Here is a 23,693-nt window from a genome sequence, read left to right as displayed (position 1 = left end):
TTGAAAAACTTGCGCGGGGCCATTTTTGGGGCAGTAAGATCGAGCGAGGAGCCCGAGAGCCAGCGCGCAGCCCGAGCTCGAGCCGCCTCCGCCGCGAGACCCAGGCCGCCGCCGGCGCCGCGAGACCCGCCCCGGGGCCCCGAGAGCGAGCCCCGCCGCCGCGACCACCAGCCGCGCCAACCGCCCACCAACCGCCGCCGAGGTGCCCGAGGGAGAGCGAGCGGAGCAGGCGGCATGAGCGAGGCGGCCGAGGCCACCACCACCCTCCCGCAGGCTCCGGCGGAGGCGGCCGCCGCGGCGCCCCAGGACCCCGCGCCCCAGAGCCCGCGTGGCAGCGGCGCGCCCCCGGCCGCCGCCCGGGGCGCGGGGAACCCCGGCGGGGACGCGGCCCCCACAGCCCCGGGCCCCGCGGGCCCCGCCTCCTCAGCCCCCGCCGGCGGTGAGGACGCGGAGAAAAAAGTTCTCGGTGAGTTGGCTGGGAGGGGGGCGCTGCGCCGAGCGGGGCGGGCGGCGGCGGGCACGTGCGGCACCTCCGTGGCCTCTGCCGCGGCGGCGGGGAAGGCACCGGACGGGCTCCCGGGCCGTCGGGGCCGCAGGGGACGCCCGCCCGCCGCGCCGGCCCCCAGCGCCGGCGGCACTTCGGGCTCTCACGTTCCGTCCCCGCGGCGGGCCCTGGGGCTCTTAACGCAGCGGAGAAAACCTGGGTCCGAGGAGGAAAGGAGGCCGGGCCGGGAGCGTGGGGCTGGGCGTGGATGTGGGGGAGGCAGGGACACGCGTGGGACGGGGACTTGCAACCCTCGCTTAGGATCTGCGGCAGGAGAGAGGGAACGCCCTTTGGGGAAGAGGAAGGAGCTGGACGGGGAAAGGTGGGGAAGGGGGAGGCTCAGGTGTCTGTCCCCGACGCCCTTCCCACATGGGCACGGGACAGACGCCATGCGTCCGGCGGCCGCGTGCCGGCCAAGAGGTGTTGCAATCGGTCTTGGCCCCGCGGTCGCTCCCTCTCTGCCCACCGCTGCGGAGGACCGCTCGGGGTGTACCAGCCGCTTCACTCTCTCTTCTCCTGGGCGGCGGGAGCGACCTTGGCTCAGCCGCCCTCAGAACGTCGTGGGGGCCGAGGCTACGACGTGTTCGAAACATCGCTGTCTTGGGACATGTAACTCGGGAAAGGAAGTAGGACGATGGGACGTTCAGGTCTGGGGGCAGCGCCTTAGGAAAGGTCTCAGTGGTGGTGGGTTTTGGTCGCAAATTTTAGCGTTCTCTCAAGTAACGCCCTTCCGAAGCGGTGGGTGGGGATCGGGCTCGCAAGGGTGTGTGCACCTGCCATTCACTCTGTAAACAGGAAAGCTAAGAGATGGTGCAGGATGCTCCAGAGAAATTTTCAGTATCTTGAGTGGGACATGTTTCATCTCTCTGAGCCTTGCCTGCCCAGTTTTCCAAGGAAGAAAATACTGAGGGAATAGTTCGAAGGAAGTATAACAAGACTCTATCCATGTTCCCCACCTTGAGAGGGGCCCGTTTTCTCGGTCCTCCACACCCCAGGACTTTTTTACTCAGTGACCAGCAAACAACGTGCGAAGTGTAACCTGCGCAGGTCAAGAAACAAAATAGCCCACATTTGGCTGGACTAAGAGTAGCCTAAGTCTAGTCAGGATTGTATTGTGGTATTGTTTTCAGCACGTGTTTCTTGGAACACTTCCGTGCACAATGCCTGAGATTGACAACCTTGGATTATCCAAACCAGTGTTAAGATACACTCTTAAAAACTTGTTTTTGGATAAAGGAAATATTGCAGTTTTTAACTTGATCCTTGTCCCCTCCCTACCCCTGCCCCCAGATCTTAACTAAACTTCTGGATTTAAACTAAGCAGGTGTCTTTAAAGGTGAAAGAAACAGATAAATTAATTTTCTCAACCACCAGCTGTTGCTGAACTCCTATCACATCCCTGGTGGTGAGTCTGGAGGTCTTTCATTTTTCCACTAACTCTTAACTCTCAAAGTGAAGGGCAGACTTCTACGTGGCATTTCAACACTGTACCGTTTGTCTCTGTCCAGTGTGTTCTGCCCTCTCCTTTCCTTTGCTAAACAAGCACATGGGTGCCTAAAATGTGCCAGGCACAGTACTGACTGAAATGGCATTCAGGTTTCGGATTCTCCCATTCTCGTTCTTAAACATCTTCAACTGCAGTGATGGCCATAGGCCTGGGATAGACTTGACCCCAGCGAACCACAGCTTCCCTTCCAATGAACATTATGGAAGCCTTTTGGTCTTCCTCTGTCCCCACCTTCCCCTTTGTGTATGTGAAGTGAGCTTATGGTTTTAAGGCAAGAGGTATGCATGAATGTGTTTGGTCATATGAAGTCACTGGAAATATTTAGGGAATTAGGACATTATAAAAAACTACCTTGAGAAGTAAAATTAACCTTCAGCCTGGACTGAAGTTAGACTTGAAAACCACATTTCATCTTTCTCCTTATTAAGTTAGTGTTGCGTTTCTAATGGAGAATATTTAAGTGCTAGTGATTATTTCATTAACTATAATATGAAAATGAATCAAAACAATCTCTGTCTTTGTATTTTTGTAGGTCATTAATTTTGGGGCAAATGAAAGGAGGCACAAAAAGCATATCTGAACTAATATGTGCCTTAAAAGCATATGATTTATCAAAACCAGGCCTCTTCTGTGTACAATTGGATGTAAAACATGATTTTTCTTTTCTTTGCTCTGCTGCTCTAATTAGAATGGTGAAACTGAAGATCTAGAGGTTTACTCTCCTCACTGGAGAGACTTTTTTACTTGGAATTAAAGCTGGAGACTGTTTGGTCAGTGGTAGACTGAATGACTTGGGAGGCACAGAGCTGTTTTGTGTTTTTTTTTTTTTTTTCCTTTTTACAAAGAGTTGAAATACTTCCTCAAGTTTATCAATTTAGCAAAACTCAGAACTACCTCTTCCCATAATTTAATCTTGAGTTACAAGACTAAGTTCTTACTGTTTATCTTTGGAAATTATAAACTTTCTCAGAGAGGGGAGCTCATGTTAATGTTGTTACTTTTATTCTCTACTAAGCTGCTTTTTTTTTTTAAGGTACTTTATTGTCAGATTTCCTGTTACATTGAGTCTTGATAATTGCTTTATGCATTTCCTGAATTTAGACATAGGCGTTTCCTAGAGATTCTGAATTTGGCATTCACAGTTGATTCAAATGAGCCATCTCAAATCATACTCAATGGCTCAAATAAATGTAAATCTGTTAAGTACAAGTTATATGGCCATACTATGTTTAGATTCCTTCTCTTGAATTCCGGTAAAATCTGGTATTGTGTAGAAATGGTCCTACTCATGATGCAAAGTAGAGACAATAATCAAAGAGGGAGCTTTTACAGAAAATGCTGAGTTTGAGTCCCACCAACTGCAGAGAGGAGGGTAAACAATGAAACAGAAGCCCAAATGCATCACGTCTGTTACATCATGTCTCAGGGTTGTGAGGACAGAACTGGATGGAGACAGTATCAGTTCTATTATTACTCTTGACTCCTGAGAGGCCCCCATCTGGCCACTGGACAAGTGACTTTGTAGATTAGCTTTTCACTTATTAAAGTTTATCTAATATTTCCAAGTGTGAGAGTGATGTGTTAAGGTCAGCCTTTCTTACTGTGTTCACCTACCTTTATTCTTTCTCATTGTGACCCTCCTTTGTACTTAGAACTTTTTTCAGTGTTAAAACTTTAATCTTAAAGAATTTTTTTTGTTGTTTTTTCCTTAGCATTTCTATTTTAATTATTGCCAGCTTGTACAGACTTGTGACCATTCCTTATGACTTTACTGAAAAGTTTAACAAGGAAGAAAGGTTTGGTCTTCTGAAAAGTATTTCCCTGTGGTGTCTTCACTTGGTCCCTTTTCTTTGTTGTAACAGATTTTGGAATTAAGCTTTCGGTGGTTTCCTCGGTTATGTATGGGTTTTATGAAGTGCTATCAAGACCTTTGTGATATGAGTTTCATGTCTTTGTAGGTCAGGTACTAATTTATCTGCTTAATCCTATTTTAGCCACCAAAGTCCTTGGTACTGTCAAATGGTTCAACGTCAGAAATGGATATGGATTTATAAATCGGTACGTGTGTGTGTATGTTTCTACATTTTAAGTACATACTTATGATGGGGCACCAGCAGGTATTAATCCTTTGCCATACTTTATTCATGTCTTGTCTAAGCTTTAAGATGTCTAAGCATTCTAAATATTCTCATTGCTAAGCTACCAGTCATTAAATGTTAATTAAAATACATTTCTGGAACACCAATAAATAACTTATTTCATAAAAATCTAGTCACTAAAATGGAAAGGGAGAGAGGAGATAAATCATACAAGTGGGGAGGGCCTTAAGATAATTGAAGCCATATCTGTAATTTCACAGATGGAGAAATGGAGTCTCAGGCTGGTTAAGCAGTGTTCCTCAGGTCGCACAGCTAGTGCGTAATGGAGCTGGATCTGTAACCCAGGTCTGGTCCCAACTCCTATGTAGGAAACCAAGGGTTTTCTGTAAACCGTGGTCCCCCTTCTAACCATATAGGAATGAGAACACAGCTGAAAGCTGTTGACAGCATTATGTTTTTACGTGATCTCATAATTTTCTTTGCTTCCCCTCTTCCCTTCTCCCCACCTCTTTCTGTAAAAAATATTCCCTCAGTTTCTTCCTTGTCTGTTACAGTGGGGGGAGGATGGTAGGGCGGGGTGGTGGTAGGGGTACTGTTTTAAGTTTCAGTGTAAGGAGAGCCTTGTTCACAGCTGTGCCCTGTCCTGCTTTGCTTTCCCTGGGAGGGAAATCTAGGCTCTGATTACCTACCACATGATTTAGAAAGAGAGGCGGGGAGAGGGATGTCTATGTTGGAACTGTACTCGTAGATCTAAGTACTGTGGTAATGTGGAGGGATAAGGTGGGTACCTTAGGGGTTTAGAATTTTTGGATGAGGATTCTAGGCATCTCGGTTTAGAGGATAAACAAGTATTTATGTTGTGTTTGAGGTCTTGGAATCTAAACTCATAAAACATCTGTTCTTTAAGTTTCTCAACATAACCACTAATCTCAACATACCACTTTAATTGTGAGCTTCTGTCTTCCAACAGAAATGACACCAAAGAAGATGTATTTGTACATCAGGTAAGAGGGATAATGAATGTTCCATTTGTTGTGTGAGGAGAGGGGTGTCTGTAATCTGCTGGTGTCCCTTCCCAAAATGAAGGCCTATAAATTATTACTCTGAACTCTTTCTGAGATTCTGTTTCGGCAGGAAAGCTCCATTCCACATTTTAAGATTGGCAAATAAGCTCTTCTGTCCCATTTTATTAACTGTTTTCAGACAGTTTTTATTTTTGCAGTTGAGTGAAGTAATACTCAGACTACTTTATAGTTTTTAAAACCTTTGCTTCTTAACAAAAGCCCTTCTGTTTCCATGTCAGCATCCTGTTCTCCTGACTTCCTTAGTGTTTGGCTGGAACCAAGTTGGCTTGTGCCTGGGTGGGTACCGGTTAAAAGCTCCTCTTTTTAATCAGAGCAGCTCTGACTTGAAGTAAACAGTACAGTGAAGCAGATGGTGAGGGTGTGTATATCCAAGACACGAGAAAACTCCTAATTCCCAGGGTAGTCCTCACTCCTGTTAAAATGAGACATGGTTAGCACATGTCCAGGTTAAAAGACCTACATTCCCTTAGATTCAAAGGAAATGTAGCAAATGGGTAAAATATGGGAAACATGGGTTTCTCTGCTACAGTTGTCTCAGTCTGTTTACATTATTATCCTAGGATGTTATTTTTTCTATTATGATGTATCTGGGACTTGCCTTACAGAAGAGGTTAAAGGAAGGAATATGTTCCCTTCCTGTTCTTTTGGTACATCTACTTTTCAATGAATTGTCTGTCTCAAATCTGTGCATGGTTCATACTGTACAACAACTGGGAAGATTAGAATCAGGTGCTAATGCGCCAGCATACTTACCTGCCAAGCATCTGGTTTTCTCTGTTTTCCTTTCTGTTCAGGATTGCATGCGTCCTGGGGTGGAATGGGGGTGACTACTGGTATCTATAAGCTGTCTAGCTGTGGTTTCTATCGCTTATATTTCTGCCTGACTGGATATATTTTGGTTGTACCTACATCATATGAGAAGATTTTTTTGTCGTCCAGATACATTGACTTTCAAAGTCATAACAGATTGAAAGCAGTGTTGCTTGTAATACGTAGAGGTTAATAGACCGTTTGGGGTAAGAACTCTGCATTTGGTGACTGATAGGGTAAGAGGACCTCACACATTTCTGTGCTGGTGGCCGGCTTCATTAGCCTGGGAGTATATGACCTGGTTCCAGCCCTCATGAGGCTGTTTGGTGAGTCACCTCAATGTGTTGAGGCCTGCCCAGTTTAACAGGAAACAGGGAACAGCAGGGAGGGGCTGTTTTTGGAATGGCTGAATGTTCAGACTGCGTGTGCATATGTCCTGTCCTGACTGCCTTTCTTCCTCTGTGGGTGACGTCTCTGCCCTATCGGCTCATTCTTTCTTCCCCGCTCCTCTTTCCTCCTGCTCAGAGTAAGGGAAGGGCTGGATTACACATGCCTAATCGCTTTATAAAATAAGGTTGACCTAGTTCCGCAGAAACTCAGAGCCCCTTTAACTATTTAGAGATACCAATTAGAGCAATCCATTGCAGGAATTATGCTCTCTCTTCCTTCCATTGATTGAAGAGGGAGGCCTATTCATAAGCAGATATTTAGGTGCAGATTTTAATATAGGATAATACAGGATAACATCTTCATTAACCTTTTAATGTATTATCAGGGAATGTATAGGGATGAGCTAACAGGAGTGATGTGATAGGAAAAACATTGAGTAAATATCATATAGATACAGTACACAAGTATGAATTTTTCCCACCTAACCCCCTCATCTTCCCCTAGGCTGTATCTTTATGACCTCAGATAAATCACTTATCAGCCTCATGTTTCCTTATCCATAAAATGGGTGGGGAGGGAGGAAGAGGCCAGAGTAGGAGTAATGTTTTGTTCCTGAGGTAATTATATATATTCTATGAGAAATATCTAAAAAGGCATATTTTATTCCTTTGTTCTTCATGATCCCTCCTCCCCTTTATTTATTTTTGGTATAAAAATCATTTTTTTAAACTGAAGTATCATTGATATATAATCTTATATTGGTTTCAAGTATATAACACAGTGGTTCAACAGTTACCCATTTTATTAAATCCTCACCCCCCACTAGTGTGGTTACTATCTATCAATGTAGAAAGATGTTACAGAATCATTGACTATATTCTGCATGCTGTTCCACTGATCCTGTGACCAGCTTACATTATGATTGAGAATTTTTGTGCCCCTTTGTCCCCCCAGTCCCCCCTTTAAACATTTTTAAATTCTTTTTGAGGTTAGAAGTTTTCTGTTGTCTACTGAAACCTCTGCTCCTAAAATAATGTATTTGTGTGTGTGTGTGTGTGTGAGAGAAAGAGAGATTTTATGAGGGCATCCTTCCCCCCACCCCCAAGCTACAGACTGAATCTTAGACACTTAAGTGTTTGAGGGAGCTACTTTATCTACTGTCATGACTAGGTGATTAGGCTGGGATGGAAGTGTGTAATAACTACACATTCTGTCTAATGTATTTAACCATGATAATTCTGAAGGATAACATGAGTCAAGAAAGTCATGTGGAACATAGTTTTGTAGTGTTTTTTGTTTGTTTTGTTGTTTTGGCGATCCAGGTTAGTGGGAAAATGATAATTTAAAAAAGAAATACAAGGTCAACAGTTTCTTCACTATACCCACTAAATGTGAAAGCAGTGAATTCCGTGGCCAATACTGATTTTACACTTCACTTGGAATGTTCTCTTCTCTTGGTAGACTGCCATCAAGAAGAACAACCCACGGAAATACCTGCGCAGCGTAGGAGATGGGGAAACTGTAGAGTTTGATGTGGTGGAAGGAGAGAAGGTGAGACAAAACCCTGTGGTTGGGTATCAAGGCGTGCTGGCACGTGGCTTTCTTGTATGTTCGGTGCTTTTTCAGGCCCTTATGCATTAACGTTAGTTCGGCTTTTTCATAAGAGGAAGAAGTGACGTATAAGTAGAAATATTTTTGGCTACTGAATGTCATTATAAACATTTCTTGATATGTTCTAAAAGGATTTCTTATTTAGTAAGTGATGAATCTCTGATGATGATGGGAAAAGCTCATTTCTCAGCTTAAAATGACATGTTTTATCATGGTACCAAAGTATTAGGTATAGATAAAAAATTAACTGTTTTATAGTATTAAAAACAGATGGAAGCTGTTTGGGGGCAGAACATTTCTTTTTATAAGAAAATTTTCAGGCTGTATTTTTCCTTCTTTACAAATAATATGCAGTAAAAAAATGTTTTAATCTCAGTAAAAAAAGTTCACAGTTGAACGTAATCATTGTGTTTCCTCTTTAACTTGGATTTTGGAAAGCTGGAGGTGTCTTGATAGACTATAACAACTTTATTCAAATGAAGAACAACCCTAAGAAGCAGATGGGTCATCTTGAAGTGTATCTACAGAATTTTTTTGTGCTGTTAAATACTTAATTCCAATATGAGTAGTGTCCTTTATGGTTTGTTTTTAATCATTTCTATTATAGGTATCAGTAAAACAATATAGAATAAGAATAAACACCTTTTAAAACCATATGTGGTACAATAGCCATGGCAGCTAATCATGGCAGCTGAGCTATAAACAGTGAATGACTTACTAATTCTCATGCTTATTCTCTTTCCGCATACCCACACCATTACACAGTCCTCCTTAGCAACTCTCAAACTGTTCTGTTTCTAAAAGAAAAAAGACTTTATTTCATCTAATGTGGAAATGTAAGTCATTTCCTTATTAATGTGACTCTGGACTATCTCGCAAATCTCTTGGAGTTTCAAACCATCCACCAGCAAGTGCTGGTCTGCAATGATCTCCGATAGCCTGTCCAACTTGTACAGTTTGTTGTGCAGGTTAATTTTGCCTCTGTATGTTTTCAGAACTTGAGGTTCTACAAATGGATGGGTAGTATGTGAAATAGATTCTTTTGAATCTCCTTTGTGTGAATTTTTTATATTTTCGGAGCATTATTTTATCCATTTGTCCATATGAGAATATGAAAGGCCAGGTCTGTTTCAAGGATAATAAGAAGGTCTAAAGGGAACCACATTTGTGGACAGGAGGCATTACTACATCAAGGATGCTTCTTTCCTGCTGCTGCCAAGATGGGAGAAGTTTCACTCTTGACAACTCAGGGCTGGACAGAGCCATGTGGGCCTATGAAGTAGGGGTTCTTTTAATACCTCAGACTAACAGGTTTTAACATTTTTTAGGAAGGTGACCCTATCTCAGTTATCTTCCACTGAGGAATATTCTTCCTGTTCTACCATTACTTCTCTTAACAGTTATACTTACCAGTTTATGTTCTTTAAAGAGGTATTTTACTGCTCTTATACTTAGTATAACCAAACCAGAAGGCAAAGTTTAAGTTGGGTGAGCAAACTAAACACTTAAATAGGGACCTTAAGCACCACAGGCACCTTATTCAACCCTGTGGTGCTGTGGAGGTCACAATAGGAATTGTTAGTACATTCTGCCAGTCTTTAACACTCCGACCGTCCAAGGCAGTTTTGCGGGGTTAGTTTAGCTTCTTTGTAATTTTGAGGCCATCTTTATTTTATTTCTCAGGGTGCAGAAGCAGCCAATGTGACTGGCCCGGATGGAGTTCCTGTGGAAGGGAGCCGATATGCTGCTGATCGGCGCCGTTACAGACGCGGCTACTATGGCAGACGCCGTGGACCTCCCCGTAATGTATGCTGCCCCTCTCCCTCATCACTGATTGCAAAAATTTTCATGTTTAAAATTAACTGTGCATACTTGGAGCAGGTAGATAAATGCTGTTATCTTCTTCTGGAGAGAGAAAATGATTTTTTTTTTTTGGATGGGACATTTTTAGTGCCCAGAACTTACCAAAAGCAGTGGGTTTCATTGGAAATTTATCATTCAGGAGTTGTATCAGTTTGTATGTATTGGGCTACAAGGAACAGACATTAACTATCTTATAACAAGAAGGTTTAATTAAGGTAGGCTGTGCCAAGGTTGTCAAAAAGGCTTTCTCTTCACTTAGCTCTTTTATCTGGCCAGAACCTAGTCATGTGGCATTCACTGGCAAAAGGGAATGGGATTTCTGTGATTGGCTCAAACCTGTTGTTTATCCCTTGGCACTAGCACTGTTGACCTCTAAGAAAATCAGCATTTGGTTGGCAGAGAAGAGTGGGAAATGGCTCCTGAATAGGCAACGAACAGTGCTGGACACAGAATTATTAATAATTTTCCTCGATTATGTAGCTGTTTTATTTAGCATAGCATTTTCTCATTATTTCAAAGTAAAGCGAAAAGTCATTCTTGGAGTTTTTAGTTCTCTAGATTGATTGGTACCAATCTAGGTGAAAGGGTTTATAACCAAGTCTGGCTGGGTCTTTCTTAGGAGCTTCAATTTAAGTTATTCTCAAGGCACCTCCCCCTCCAAAAAAAAGTCCCATCCATCTGTGGTCATGAGCATCTCATTAGATTTGAATCATTTTTTAGACATTTCTAGAATCAGTACATGTGTTTGGCTGTATAGAGTGAAACGCAAGGTGCTTGTGAGCATAGGATTGTGGCTGTGTGTGTCATGCAAGGAAAATGGGGAAAATCTCACTAGGATAAAATATCTGCCGACTGAAGATGAATATGCTTTTGTAGACCTCTATCTTTCTGCTTACCTAAATGCTTTCCCTCTTCATCCTGTTGTCATCACACCCTGCCCAAACTGATGTTTATCAGACTTCTTGTGACATCTCATTTTTTCTGTTTCTTTATTTTTCTTATCCATGTCTTGCTTATCCTATTTGATTTTTAACAACAAGCCGTGCAGGAGGCAGGGTAGGGACGCACTGCTATAAGCACTTACTGTGCCCATTAAGTCCGGGTCATCAGAGCCATGGAGCTATGGTTGGGGTTATTTGGATTCCTAGGTTAATTTAGAAGTAAGAGTGGTAGAAAACCTAGTAAAAAAATGTCCTTCAAAGACTTTTCTCCTCAGCTGAAAAATCTGAAGCCATGCATATATATAAAAGATATTTAGAAATGAAATTTTCAGAATTCAGGAGGTACACACAAAGGAAAGTTTTCTGTTCTTTAAGTTCTGATGGCCTGTTGAGTATCTCTCAAGAGCATGTTTGGCAATTACGGTGCCATTATTGTTATTTTGTGAAATCTTAACAAAAGATTTAGCTGTATAAAACTCAAAAAAGATGCAGAAAAGCCTAAAAAGAAAGATTTGGTCTCACGTTTAATTTTAGTGAACCTCAATTTCTGTGCCAATATGTCTGCACAATTAGGATCGCATCTGATAAGTTTCACAAAGTGTAAAATGGCTTGATTTTTCTAAAGTTAGACTAGTTGAGGCTGTAGTTGAAGCTTTTCCTCTTTGGGAATCTAGTTGTTCATGTGAACTTCTTCCAGAGAATTCTAAATCTTCAATAACCATCATCCCCCCCAAAAATATGGGTTATTATTTTGTTAGCTTTAAACTTACTCTTTTTTTAAAAACTAGTTACTTCCCTTAAGGCTACCTTTGGTATTTACATGTGCATACCCTTTAAAGTAAGATATGAAATTAACAAAAAAAAATGGAAATTTGGCTGCTTTTATTTTTTAATGTAAAATATCAGTATGTGATATGGTAGTTTAAATTCAGGAAAAAAAAATAAAATGAATTAATAATTCCCTTTCCTAATAAAGTTGATATTGAGAAACTGTCCATATCTCTTACTATCTATTACTTATATGCAATTGAAACTTTATTCCTAAACATATAAAGAGAATCACACCGTAAGTCATGATTCTCAAACTTTTTGGTTTTTAGACCCTGTATTCTTAAATATTATTGAGGAACCCAGAGTTTTTGTTGATTTGTGTTTATATCTTAATATTTATTGTGCTAGAAGTTAAAGCAAAAATGTAAAAGATTTAACTGATTAAAAATAAGCTCATTTCATGTAAATATAAATAACATTTTTTATGAAAACTGTACTTTTATATTGAGTGAGAAGAATGGTGTTGCTTTATATATTTTTGTAAATGCCCTCTATCTGCTTTAATATTCTCCTATCTCCTTCTGCATTCACCCTGCAGAGAGACCACATGCCCTTGTAGCTTTTGGGAGAGGCCTCCTCATAGTCATGAGAACAAGAAGGAGAAAAAGCAGTTAGCATCTTGTAGCATTATGAGAATAGTTGGACTTGGATAAACCCTGGGAAGGGTTTCAGAGACCCCATTCATGATTTGAAAACCAATGCAGGAAATATACCACTTAGGACAAAACTGTTGATAACACCACAAAATCCACATATCATTTCTGACTCCCCAAAAACTTAACTACCAGCAACCTGCTGTTGACTGGAAGCCTTACCAATAACATCAGCAGTTGATGAATACGTGTTCTGTATGTTACATACATATTCTGTATGTTTTTTCAAATTGCTGCAGATATCCAAAAAGTTTTCCAATATATTTATTTTAAAAAGTCCACGTATATATGGACCCACACTTTTCAAACCTGTGGTTGAAGGGTCACCTGTAGATGACTACTACATTCATTATAGATTGATTGCTTATGCTTTTTCGCTTCCTGGGATTTTATCTGCGCAAATCTACTTTAATCTTAATGTAATTTATCCCAGGCAATCAGATGATACTCTGGGTTAAATGCATTTTGTCTGTATAATACAAGGGGTGATCCCTTTGGGGGAGAATTTTTTTTTTCTTTTGGTGATATTCATCCTAAACGGTATTCTTTGGTTCTTTCCTTGCTGGAACCTCTTCTGAACCTCTGTTTCTTTGCTTCGCTAGTACGCTGGGGAGGAGGAGGAGGAAGGGAGCGGCGGCAGTGAAGGATTTGACCCCCCTGCCGCCGACGGGCAGTTCGGGGCCCGGAGTCAGCTGCGCCGCCCCCAGTACCGCCCTCAGTACCGGCGGCGGTTCCCGCCTTACCACGTGGGACAGACCTTTGACCGTCGCTCACGGGTCTTTCCCCACCCCAGCAGAATGCAGGTAAAATTGCACCTGGGACTCCTCTTGAGCAGTTCTCACCCCTCCGTCCTTCCTCTGCTCCTCTTCCTCCTCCACCACCACCAGCCGCTGGGAATAAAACCTTGCTTGTGGCTTCCCGCCGCCACAGAAGCTGAGGCGAGGCTTCCCCCGCTTCTAATCGCAGCAGTCATTCCAGAACCCTTCTAAAAGCACAGCCACAGGGGCCATGCCTGTGACTGGGGACCCTGGTGGACCGGGTAAGGTTCTCAGTTTATAGAAAAAAGAAAGAAAGGAGAGGCCAGATGGTATATTCGTACGAGCTTGAACTCTGAAGCCCGCCGGGCCCGGATTGGAATGTTTGTCTCAGCTACTTACCATCTGTGAGCTTTTGAGAACACCAGACTTCATAGAGAGATTAACTTGTCCCTATATTAAGTGGGGATGATGTGCCTTCACCACGGGCTGACGATTAAATCAGAAGTAAGGACTTAACTCGCAGTGTCTCAGGATAGAAACATCCATAAAGTCCTTAATTTAGGTGGTGGTGTTGGTTATTAGGGGAACCTAACACCGAATGAAGATTGTCGACTATTGGTTGATTCTCCTTTTTCTGCTACAAAATACTGATGCAGCTGTTGTGAATGTGACCTGTAATTAATAAGCCTTATACCCACTTGGCAGTGCCCAGGAAGCTTGGAGAATTCTGGATAGGGCGTCAGGTTTGTTACCACCAGCCACAATTTTTTCCTCTCAAGTGTCCTTGGTTTCTGGTGTTTGTTTTTTGTTTTACTAAGTGTCTGACTGAACGTGATGTTCAGTCTGTTCTTTACTCCTCTCCTCCTACCCCGGCAAGCATGACTGTGCTCTTTCTGCACAGGTTCCACCCTGTAACAGCTGTCCCTGACAAGTGTGCTAAAAATAACAGGCAGACTTACATATGTTGTGAGATTGGATACATGAGGCATAGTAGGTTTCTTTAGGGCAGTTCTCTGGGCTTCTTGGAAGTGAGGACAGGAAGAGTCAGATTGAAACACACATTTATTTTTAGTGCATTAGGAATACCTTCCTGACATAATTGTTCTTTATATTTAGCATATACATACATATTGTATGTTTTGAGAACAGGATAATCCTTTTCTATATTGCCTGAATAAAGTATATTTCACCTTAGGGATTGAAGGTTCAGAGCAGAGTGACCCTTTAGGGCCACATAGAACATCATTTGCAGGCACTGGTTGAAAACTAAAAAATTGTGAAAAACATGTGCTTATTCTGATAATGGCATTTAGTTGTTTTAACTTAGGCTGAATCCCTTACCCACTCCATATCTAAAGTAAAAGCTGTCTTAGATCCCTTCAACAGTTTTTCCTTTGGCTCTTTCTCATGCATATACTGTGTGTGTTCAGTGACTAAGACGTCTGCTGAAGCTAATCATCAGCATCAGATGAAAATTCTTAAACTTTCTTCCATCTAACTAGACTACTTCAAGATTGTCAGTGTAATAATGGCTTAAAAACAGATCTCTAGGATGGTAAAGATTACTGAGCCTTCAAATAGAAGTCTTTGCCTACATTGTCTTATTATATTCAAAACTATGAAATTTGTTGGACACAGTAGGAATACAACGGTAACATACAAGCCAGTAGTGTTTCCCTTACGACTGAAGGACATAGTATAGCATGATTCATGAGTGACCAAATGATTTCCACTTTTTAAAATATAATAATTCTGCATATTCAAAAATTAAGTAGAACTGGTTAGTGAGCTAATGTTAACTCTGTTGTCTTGAGAAAAGAATTTATGTGATAAAGAGGAAAAGGAGTAACATTGTTCAGCAGCTGCAAAGGGGCAGACATTTGAAATCCTTATTCAGTCATCCCTATTGTATTAAGAAGTTGGGATGATTTCCATATTTTTATTTTTTTATTGTTATAAATGTAGAGATTTGAGTACTTCCTTGCTCTTTAAAACTAGCAGCGTTTACCTAAGGTTCCATGGTGTGAAGTGGTAGAGCTCGATTTAAACTCACTTGTCTTCCCACGCTATTCCCCTTCCACCATTCGCGGGAACTCTCGCCCCTGTACATACTACTTGCTGTTGCTGTGTGTCTGTGTGAACGGAAGCTCCTGCGGAAGAAGCAGCTTTGCTGTTGAGAGAACTAAAGGGAGGCTCCTGTGTCCAGGGGAGAATGCGGGAGAAGAGAGGCGAGGAGGTGAGATTAGGGTGATATTGTAGGCAGACCAAGCGTGCCTGGTAGGTGATGATAAGGACCGTTGAGCTACTCTAAATGTGATGACGAGCTGGTGAGGGCATGTAAACAGGGCAGGAACAAAGTTGAGAGACCATCGGACTGTTGATGGAGGCCAGACCACAGGAGGCAACAGTTGGGCGACCAGCCCCTCTGATTTCCCTGTGGAGAGATGATCATGGGGTGGAATAGAGTGCTGGCATGGAGATATGATAAGTGGTGAGATTTTGGACATTTTTAAACATAGAAATGACAGCATTCTGATAATGGAATGAATGTGTGATGTGAGGAGTAAAGGATACCTCTGTGGTTTTTTTTATTTAAACAAATACAGGACCACTGAGGAAAGATCAGGTTTGGAGGGAGAAGTGGAGATCATTTGGAGGTTTTTTTCCTCACTTTAAATTTTATCTCCAAGTGGTGATACCAAGTAGGCAGAAAAATGAAATAAAGGTATAATTTTAGGTAAGGTAATTGACAAAGTCCTTGGGGTTATATTTGAGAAGAGACCTAAATGAAGTAAGGGAGCCAGTCTTTCAAGTGCCGGGAAGGGCACGAATGGCCAGTATTGAGGTACGGGGGGCTCCAAAGGGGAGAAGTGAGATCACAGCACAACTTTGGAGTCACAGGAATATATAAAGGCCATGGTGCAGGATGAGATTAACTAAAAAATGAGTGTAGGTAGAAGACTGATCCTTGAACTGAGTTCTGGGGCACACCGACAATTGAAGATCAGAAAAATGAGGAGTCGAGCACGGGACAAGGAGAAAGCGCAGATGGGGGGGGCCTTCAGGGAGGGGATGCTGTGTGAAATGCTGGTGGTGAAGAGAGCGCGTTAGGCTGAGATGTGATTACTGAGTCTGGTGACTTGGACATTAGTGGTGTGGCTAAGGACAAAAGTCTGATCATAATGAATTCAAGAGAGCAGAGGGGAGGAAGAAGAGGTATTATATTTCCCATGGGGGCAGTTTCTGTGGTACTGGTGGTTTTCCTCTTAGTATGGATGTCTATAAAGAAGATCAAAGAAAAGGGGCAGTAACTCGAGGATATGAGGTCAGGGCAAGGGTTTTTTTTTATTTGATTTGATTTTTGTGCTGAGCTCTCTCCTTGTCTTCCGTACCCCTTCCCTCACCAACAACTGACTCCTGAAACCATTAGATGGGCAGATCGAGTATGCCAACACACACACACACACACACACACACACACACGTGTATGTGTAACATGTAGTGTGTATATGTGCATATATATTTGTCCCTTATTTCTATCTACTGAAGTGCTGGCAGGCAGTGACACTTTCATAGCATGGAGCATACCTGGCACCTAGTTTTTCATTTCCCGGTGCCGTCCTCCAGTGAAACGATGCTCCTTTGGAGAAATGGCCAATTTCAGAGCTGGGCCAGAGAAAGTACAATGTGAACCTGGAACATCTTGTTGTGCCAGAAAGCAAGGAAACACTCAGAGAATGTCAGAAGGACATGAGCCAGCTTGAAAGGCTTCCCATTGGCCAGTAATGATAGTAACAGATTATAACTCATTGAATAAAATAGAAAGCCACGAGTCTATACAGATATAAATAAATAAGCGAATATGTTGAGAATGTGATTAGCGATGAGAAATTTCCAGAGTCTGAAAGTACTGCGTCACAGAACCCTCGCTCATCACAAAGGGGAGAGGGTAAACCTGCAGCGGAGGAGCCCCGGCCGGTGCCGCCTTCACGCAGCCCAGACACCCGTTGGAAAAGTGAGACCCAGGCTGAAGCTGCCCGCCGGCCGACAGGACGCAGAGAGGAGAATGCAGTGTCACTCCTGTGGCTCCCCTGCTGAAGATGCACGAACTAAGTCATGAGGAAACAACGAGCAACCCAATCTGAGGGATACTTCTTCACACAGCAACCAGTTTGTCGTCGTTAAAAGTCTCGAGGTCACGAGAGCCAAGATTGAAGAACTGTCACAGACAGACAGCAACCCCGGTGCATGGCTCTGGGGGGGTCTCTTCTCTAAAGGCCATTACTGGGGCCACTGGCAGAACTTGCAGACTCTGAGGGTCACGTTAGACTCTTATCTGTGCTTCCAAATGTTCTTAAGTTTGTGATTATTTCAGAGTTTTTTAAAAACCGAAAAGATGGATGCTATTTTGGCATGTTTACATGCCTAGATGGAAATGATGGAGAAGAGAAGGGAAAAGATACATAGGGAAGGAGAGAGAAAGAGTAAAGGTGAGAGGGGGAGGCTGGTTTTGGATGTGAGCATGAACCACTTGTCCAGTGTAATGAGAGAGAGGAAAACTAATACAAATGTAGGTTGGCCGGTAGGTTTGGTGATGAAAGAGTGTGGAAATTCTTTTCTGATTGCCTCTCTTTCTAGTGAAACATGGAGAAGGAAGGGATGTTAGTTCTGAGGGGAAAAAAAGGTTGAGATGTGGCTATATTGTGAAGAATTTCAGAGGTTGCTGGTGAGTTTTTGTGTTTGTCAGTTTTTAATTGTTCTTTCTTCCCTTGGAATTTCTACAATAAATTAATTGTATTCCCCCAGCTTAAAATAAATGAAATTCATCAAGAAAGTATATTTTATTTCTGTAAATGTTATACTTAAGTAAATAATGCAAACAGATGAAAGGAAAAAGTTGTGAAAGGAGGAAATCAGGGGGGAAGCTGTGTTGAAGAGGTGTGGGGGACCCTTTGAGACAAACAAACCGTTAATGGTGTTGAAGGACACCTAGTTTGTAGAATTAGTGCGTCCGAGGCTTAAAAAATTGAAAAGATTCTCATTGCTCAAATGTAGTGTACCATTCCATTTCCTTTAATAATACAGGCATTCTTTTAAGAGATGAATGGACACTTCAAAATGTTAATACTGTGAAATAAAATTAAGTGCTCTGAGATAAGGCTAAAGAGAGTTCTAGTGGGGAAGAGATTATCTTTCTTATTCACAAAGAACAAATCAGTAAATAATTCACCAATGTAGTGGAGAGTTCCCGACTGATTGGTTACTGAGTTCTCCAATAAAATGAGGCATTTTATTTTTTGCTTAAAAAAAAAAAAATCAGAATGCAACTGTGTGCTCTGTGTCTCTTAGTTCTGGCAGCATGACCCTCATTTTTTGCTCTCATTGCCTTCTTCCAGGCTGGTGAGATTGGAGAGATGAAGGATGGAGTCCCAGAGGGAGCACAGCTTCAGGGCCCGGTTCATCGAAATCCATCTTACCGCCCAAGGTACCGTAGGTAGGTGAGGTTTCCCCATAACCGAGGACAGGCCGAAGGGCTGGTGAGCAGCGTAGAACAGCCAAGGATGTCGTGGGTCTGTTTAGTGGATTCATTATGTAATTAAAATACATGGCTGCTTTGACTGTATGTCCAGGTGTTTGGGTGGCTCTCTGGTATATGTTCCCAGATCTGTGTGATGCTTCCCCCTTATTTAACAATTAGAATTCTTATTATCCCCATACCAAAGCGTTATTTGTATTTGATGACTTCCCATGCTATAAATTAATACCTAATTTTTATTATAGTTAATGAAGTAAACTAATTGATGGGTAATTCAATGGTAGTGCTACACATGGAGGAAGAATTGAGTGTCAGAGAGTAGTTGGGGTACTGAGTATTTTCTGATAACCAAGGGATTTTAATATTGGGGTTAAATCAGCTACAGATCAAATTGTGTGTAAATTTGCACCCTGCAGTTATCTCCTCTATGTCTTTTGGCAAGTTTCTGGACTCTCTAAGACTTAGTTACCAGATCTATAAAATGGACATTAAAGAATATTCTACAGTTATCAGTTGGATTGTAAGTACTGGTGCCTCTAAGCTGATTAGTATAGTAAGCCTTCAATCAACATTAGGTACTATTACAGCTAGTGATGTTATTATTAGTAAAGGAGTGGGTTATTTTACCTGTGCATTGTCTCTTGTGACGTCTGAATTGGACCGGACTCCCTAAGGTCCTCTTTAACCTTTCTAAGGTGCTAACTTTCCCTGGTCCTTCACATTATTCTTGAGGTAAGTGAAAAAAGCAGCTTCGTTCCTAGGTGACATTATACCACCTTGAAGTTAGCAGTGTGAGTTTATTGAGAGGAGACTACATATATCATTTGGAGGAAGAATTTGTACCACTCTATATCCTTTTTCCTCACAAGATTCATTCCAGTTTTAGACTCAATCATTCTAATGGTTAGCTACTTAGGACTTCAGAAATAAGAGACTTCATAGAAATGTCTGAAAACAGAAAGGAAACAGTGGTATGTGTGAATCCCAGCCCTTCAATCTCAGGCCGTGCCATCTTGGGGAAGTTCTGTTTGACCTTTTTATTTTCCTCTCCTCAGTGCCTGTCAAAATGCCTGGTAGGACCCTAATATGCATTAAGTATGTTTGCTCACTACAAATAGGCAGTCAGATGAAGGGGGAGAATGATGGAAAAATACATTATTTTCATCAAACATTTGTTCCAGTAGCTTATACATAATTCTAGCAATAAGTACTGATCACTTGACATTTTCATCTTTAAAAATAAACAACCTGGGTTCTTGACTCCATCCTGTTGTGCTTGCTCTCTCTCTCCACTCCGTGTTCTCTGCTCCAGGGGCCCCCCTCGCCCACGACCTGCCCCACCTGTTGGAGAGGCTGAAGATAAAGAGAATCAACAAGCGGCCAGTGGGCCAAACCAGCCACCTGTTCGCCGTGGGTACCGGCGTCCCTACAACTATCGGCGTCGCCCCCGCCCTCCTAATGCTCCTTCACAAGATGGCAGAGAGGTAAACCCGACCCGCCAGAAGGGGTACTGTCAGCTCATCCGGAATCATGTCAAACTGCAGTGCTCATGCTCCTTTCTAAGAGTTGTTTTATAATCTGGTGACTGACATATATACACACAGACACATAGATATATATCATTAAAAAAAATGTTATTCATAATATAGATATATTTACATAAAACACTTCATATAACATATAAAGTATATATTTTACATATATATCATATGTAATATTTCACTTAAGATCCATAGAGAGAGACAAAGAGTGTATGCCCTGCACATAACGGAGGCTAAATATTTGAATTTGGCCAATTACAGTGGGGATTCAGAGCTGAAACATTTAGGGCTGTTCAAGCAAAGGACAGGATTTAAAGAGAGTAATGTGCCTCTAATTGCCCTTAGTAACCATGTGTCGAGAGCAGCTGTCTGTCATTGACTTTTTGTTACAGAGAGCCGTGGCGTTTAGTTGCCATTTGGAGGTCATTCTTCTGTGGTACTAAGATTTGACTCGTACTTAAGAATAGTTAAAATTTTGTACCATGATTTACCTTCACAGGCAACAAGATTCCAACTTACAAGACCTTTCAGTCTTGAACTTTGCGCTGTCACCTGAACTGATTCCTTTCTGGTTTGTGGTTTTGTGATTTAGACCAAGGCAGGTGAAGCTCCATCTGGGAACCCCGCTCCAGCCCCCGAGCAGAGCAGTGCTGAGTGACGGCCGGCTCCCCAGGCACCCCCACCATCAGCAGGTGAGAGCTCCGGAGCTCAGGCTTGAGCTGATACTTTCTGAAGTTTTGCTGATTTCTCAACAGTAGCACCAATCTGTGTAAACGAGTTCTGCATTCATCTGGGCCCAACCCCTTATCTCCATTGGGATTCTGGAGAAAGAGTGGTTTTGGCGGTTAAATATCTCTGGGATTGACTTTATTTTGCTATGCTTTGGGGGCATAAACATTCAGAGAGTTAATGGAAGTCAAATTCTTTTTTCTAAGCAGACAATTTTTAACTACTAATACCACTTAAACTTCTGAAAGTTTTACTTCTGTGACACCTAGTGACCAATTTGATAATTTTAAAGTGCATGATAAGGTCTCATTTTAATCACAGGAGATGGGGGTCTATAGAATCAACTACAGTGGTCTTTTCTTCCCTTTTCAAACCCTTGATGATCAACATTATTTTGAGGCAGTGCAGTATAATGTGTGAGAGCCAACAGGCTTATATATCCAGTGCAGGATCTACTACTCATTTGTAGATGCTGCTGGTAAATTAGACTTACCCACTAGCATTGTTGCAAAGGTTTAGTGAGATAACACATATGGGGTGCTTAAACAGGGCCTGTTAAAGAACAACCTCTCCATAAAGGTTAGCTTGTTTTCTTCATTGTTGTTTCTGCCTTTTTTCTGTCTTGTATATATCTTGAAAATTTTATTTAGATAGATAGAAATGTAACTAGAAAGACTAATCCAATTATGGAGCCAATCTTAAAAGAAATGTAAAATCATCGTTGGTTTAGTTGTGGGTTTTTCTGCTTAGTAATTCCTGGGACTTCAGTGTTTAATATTTCTTGGTGGTTGCCCTTTTCATTGAATAAATAAGGAATTAGCTTTTATTTAAAAGAAAGGTTGTAAACTGATAGATCAGTGTTATTTTTCAAAAATTGTTGAGACTTCATGAAGTTCTGAGATAAATTTAAGTTTCTACTTTTTAAATGCCATCTGCTTCTATATGCAGTGGTTTGGGGTTTAAATCAGCCTTTCATTAGGTGAACATTTGCTACACTGGGAATATTCTATTTTATCTCTGGGTAGTGCAGGCAGTTTATCCTAGAGAAAGTTTGCTGTTCAACCATTAGCTTATAATTATTTATCACTTGGCCAAAACCTTTTATTTAGTAACATTGTTTCTAGGTATTGTGCCCAAGGAAGTAATCCAAAATTCAAGGAAAAAATGTTTCTATTTACAATGTGTTTAACATTGGGGAAGTGGCTAAATATTGTAGTATATCTGCATTAGGAGATATTGTACAGCCACTAAAATGATTATGAAGAATTAATGGTATAGTATTATGCATTTGAAAAGACTTCATGATGGTAATTTTCCTTTATATAATCTTACAAAATTTTTCCTATTATGTACTGACTGTTCTGGTTGGTAAAACTATTTTATTAAAAAGCACAAGTTTCCATTAAATTAAGGTACAGTCTACAGACAGACAGACATGTAAATTTTGTTTAGAACATCTGAAGTATCTTTTCAGAATTATGTGAGAATTCTTTTATCTTTACTTTTTCTTCTTTAACTCCTGGTCATTGTGTGTCACTCCAAGTTTGCTTTTAATTTTTTCCAGGTGACCTAAAGAATTAATGACCATTCAAAAAATAAAACAAAGCCAAAAGCAGACCATGACCTTACCAACACCAAAGAAACATAACATCCAAGCAATAAAATAGAAGATATAACCAAGATATGGACATGAATGTTTACTGTTATTCTTTACGAAACAAAACAACTAAAAAAGGAAACAGCCCGTATTTCCAGCAAGCTGAGATCCTGGGAATGCCTGCGCAGAAACAAGAGAGCAGCTACCCCAGTTGCAGCAACCACTAGGTTTATATATTTTTTTCCTGGTTTTTACTGTTTTGGTAATATAAATTGAAAGAAAAAATATTTTACCACCTGGGAGAAGCCCAACCAAAGAAATCTGAAATATATAGTAAATGTTTTTTTTCCCTTTTTTGTTCATTTTGGATGCTGGTGCTAAAGTTCCAAGTGTGATTAAAAATAAATTTTATGCCCTTATTTATTTCTAGGATGAGGGGAGGATAACATTTCTGCTTTCTTATGTGACTCTCTTTGAAAATGAATGTGCAGTATGAAGTTCCTCAAAAATAAAATTTTTACTCTTGAAAAGAAAGTTGTGTAACTGGAGTATGTTTTCCTGGCTTGGTGTATGTTTCTTTTTCCTCCACTTCATTCTCTTGGCTTAATAGTAAACTCAAAGCCAAATGTGAAAGATGGATTAGTACTGCTTAATAAATGCAGGCATGTGAGTCTGAGAGCGTAGGAAGTGGGATTCCCTTTGGAAGGTATGGCTGGGAATGAACAAGTTCTGTCCGAGTCTGGTGATAGGCCGGCTTTATTTGGTACTCTTACCTCAAGTAATCTTCACCAAGGTGACTTGAATTAACATCCTTGAACATCCAACCTGAGGATTTCAGTACCAGCTGTGTGTGTATGATTGGCAAACATGCAAATACATGTAGAGGAGAGGGGTTTTAATTGTGGTTACCCTAGCATTAGATCTGTCAGTTTGTAAAATCCTATGGGTAACTTTACTGCCCAGCCAGTCCTCTCTTCTACCATCACCCTCTGTTCCTGCTCATTTTAAAGCAGTTTAATTATGGAGCAGTTCAAACATGTATTTTTAATGAAAAAAATGTACCATATGCTTTTTGGCATGGAGATTCTTTTTCCACTGAGTCTTTCGTGTTCCATTATCCGTGTGTGTACAGCCCTCCCATCATTTGTCCTGGCTGCATGACTTTCAGTTAAATAGCTATCCGTGATCTTGGATATTG

The 23,693-nt window shown here is 41.4% G+C and overlaps 1 protein-coding gene across 2 annotated transcripts; it reads left to right on the top strand.

The window, feature by feature from the left end:
• Nucleotides 1-15: 15 nt before the first annotated feature.
• On the top strand, nucleotides 16-23,029 carry YBX3 (Y-box binding protein 3). 2 transcript variants are annotated; one of them, XM_036909806.2, is made up of 10 exons: nucleotides 16-466; nucleotides 4,046-4,109; nucleotides 5,121-5,154; nucleotides 7,897-7,986; nucleotides 9,730-9,852; nucleotides 12,937-13,137; nucleotides 18,489-18,586; nucleotides 19,941-20,112; nucleotides 20,762-20,861; nucleotides 22,463-23,029. In XM_036909806.2, exons 1-9 carry the CDS (start codon nucleotides 235-237, stop codon nucleotides 20,825-20,827), a joined length of 1,080 nt encoding a protein of 359 aa, XP_036765701.1. In that variant the 5' UTR covers nucleotides 16-234; the 3' UTR covers nucleotides 20,828-20,861; nucleotides 22,463-23,029. The 2 variants fall into 2 exon arrangements, with proteins under 2 accessions (XP_036765701.1, XP_036765708.1); XM_036909813.2 differs by lacking the exon at nucleotides 12,937-13,137 and having other exon boundaries at nucleotides 18-466.
• Nucleotides 23,030-23,693: the final 664 nt, after the last annotated feature.

This window comes from Manis pentadactyla, chromosome 14, assembly GCF_030020395.1.
Source record: "Manis pentadactyla isolate mManPen7 chromosome 14, mManPen7.hap1, whole genome shotgun sequence".
Lineage (NCBI taxonomy): Eukaryota > Metazoa > Chordata > Mammalia > Pholidota > Manidae > Manis > Manis pentadactyla.
The sequence above is the reverse complement of the archived record's forward strand: the minus strand, read 5'-3'. Positions and strand labels throughout refer to the sequence as shown.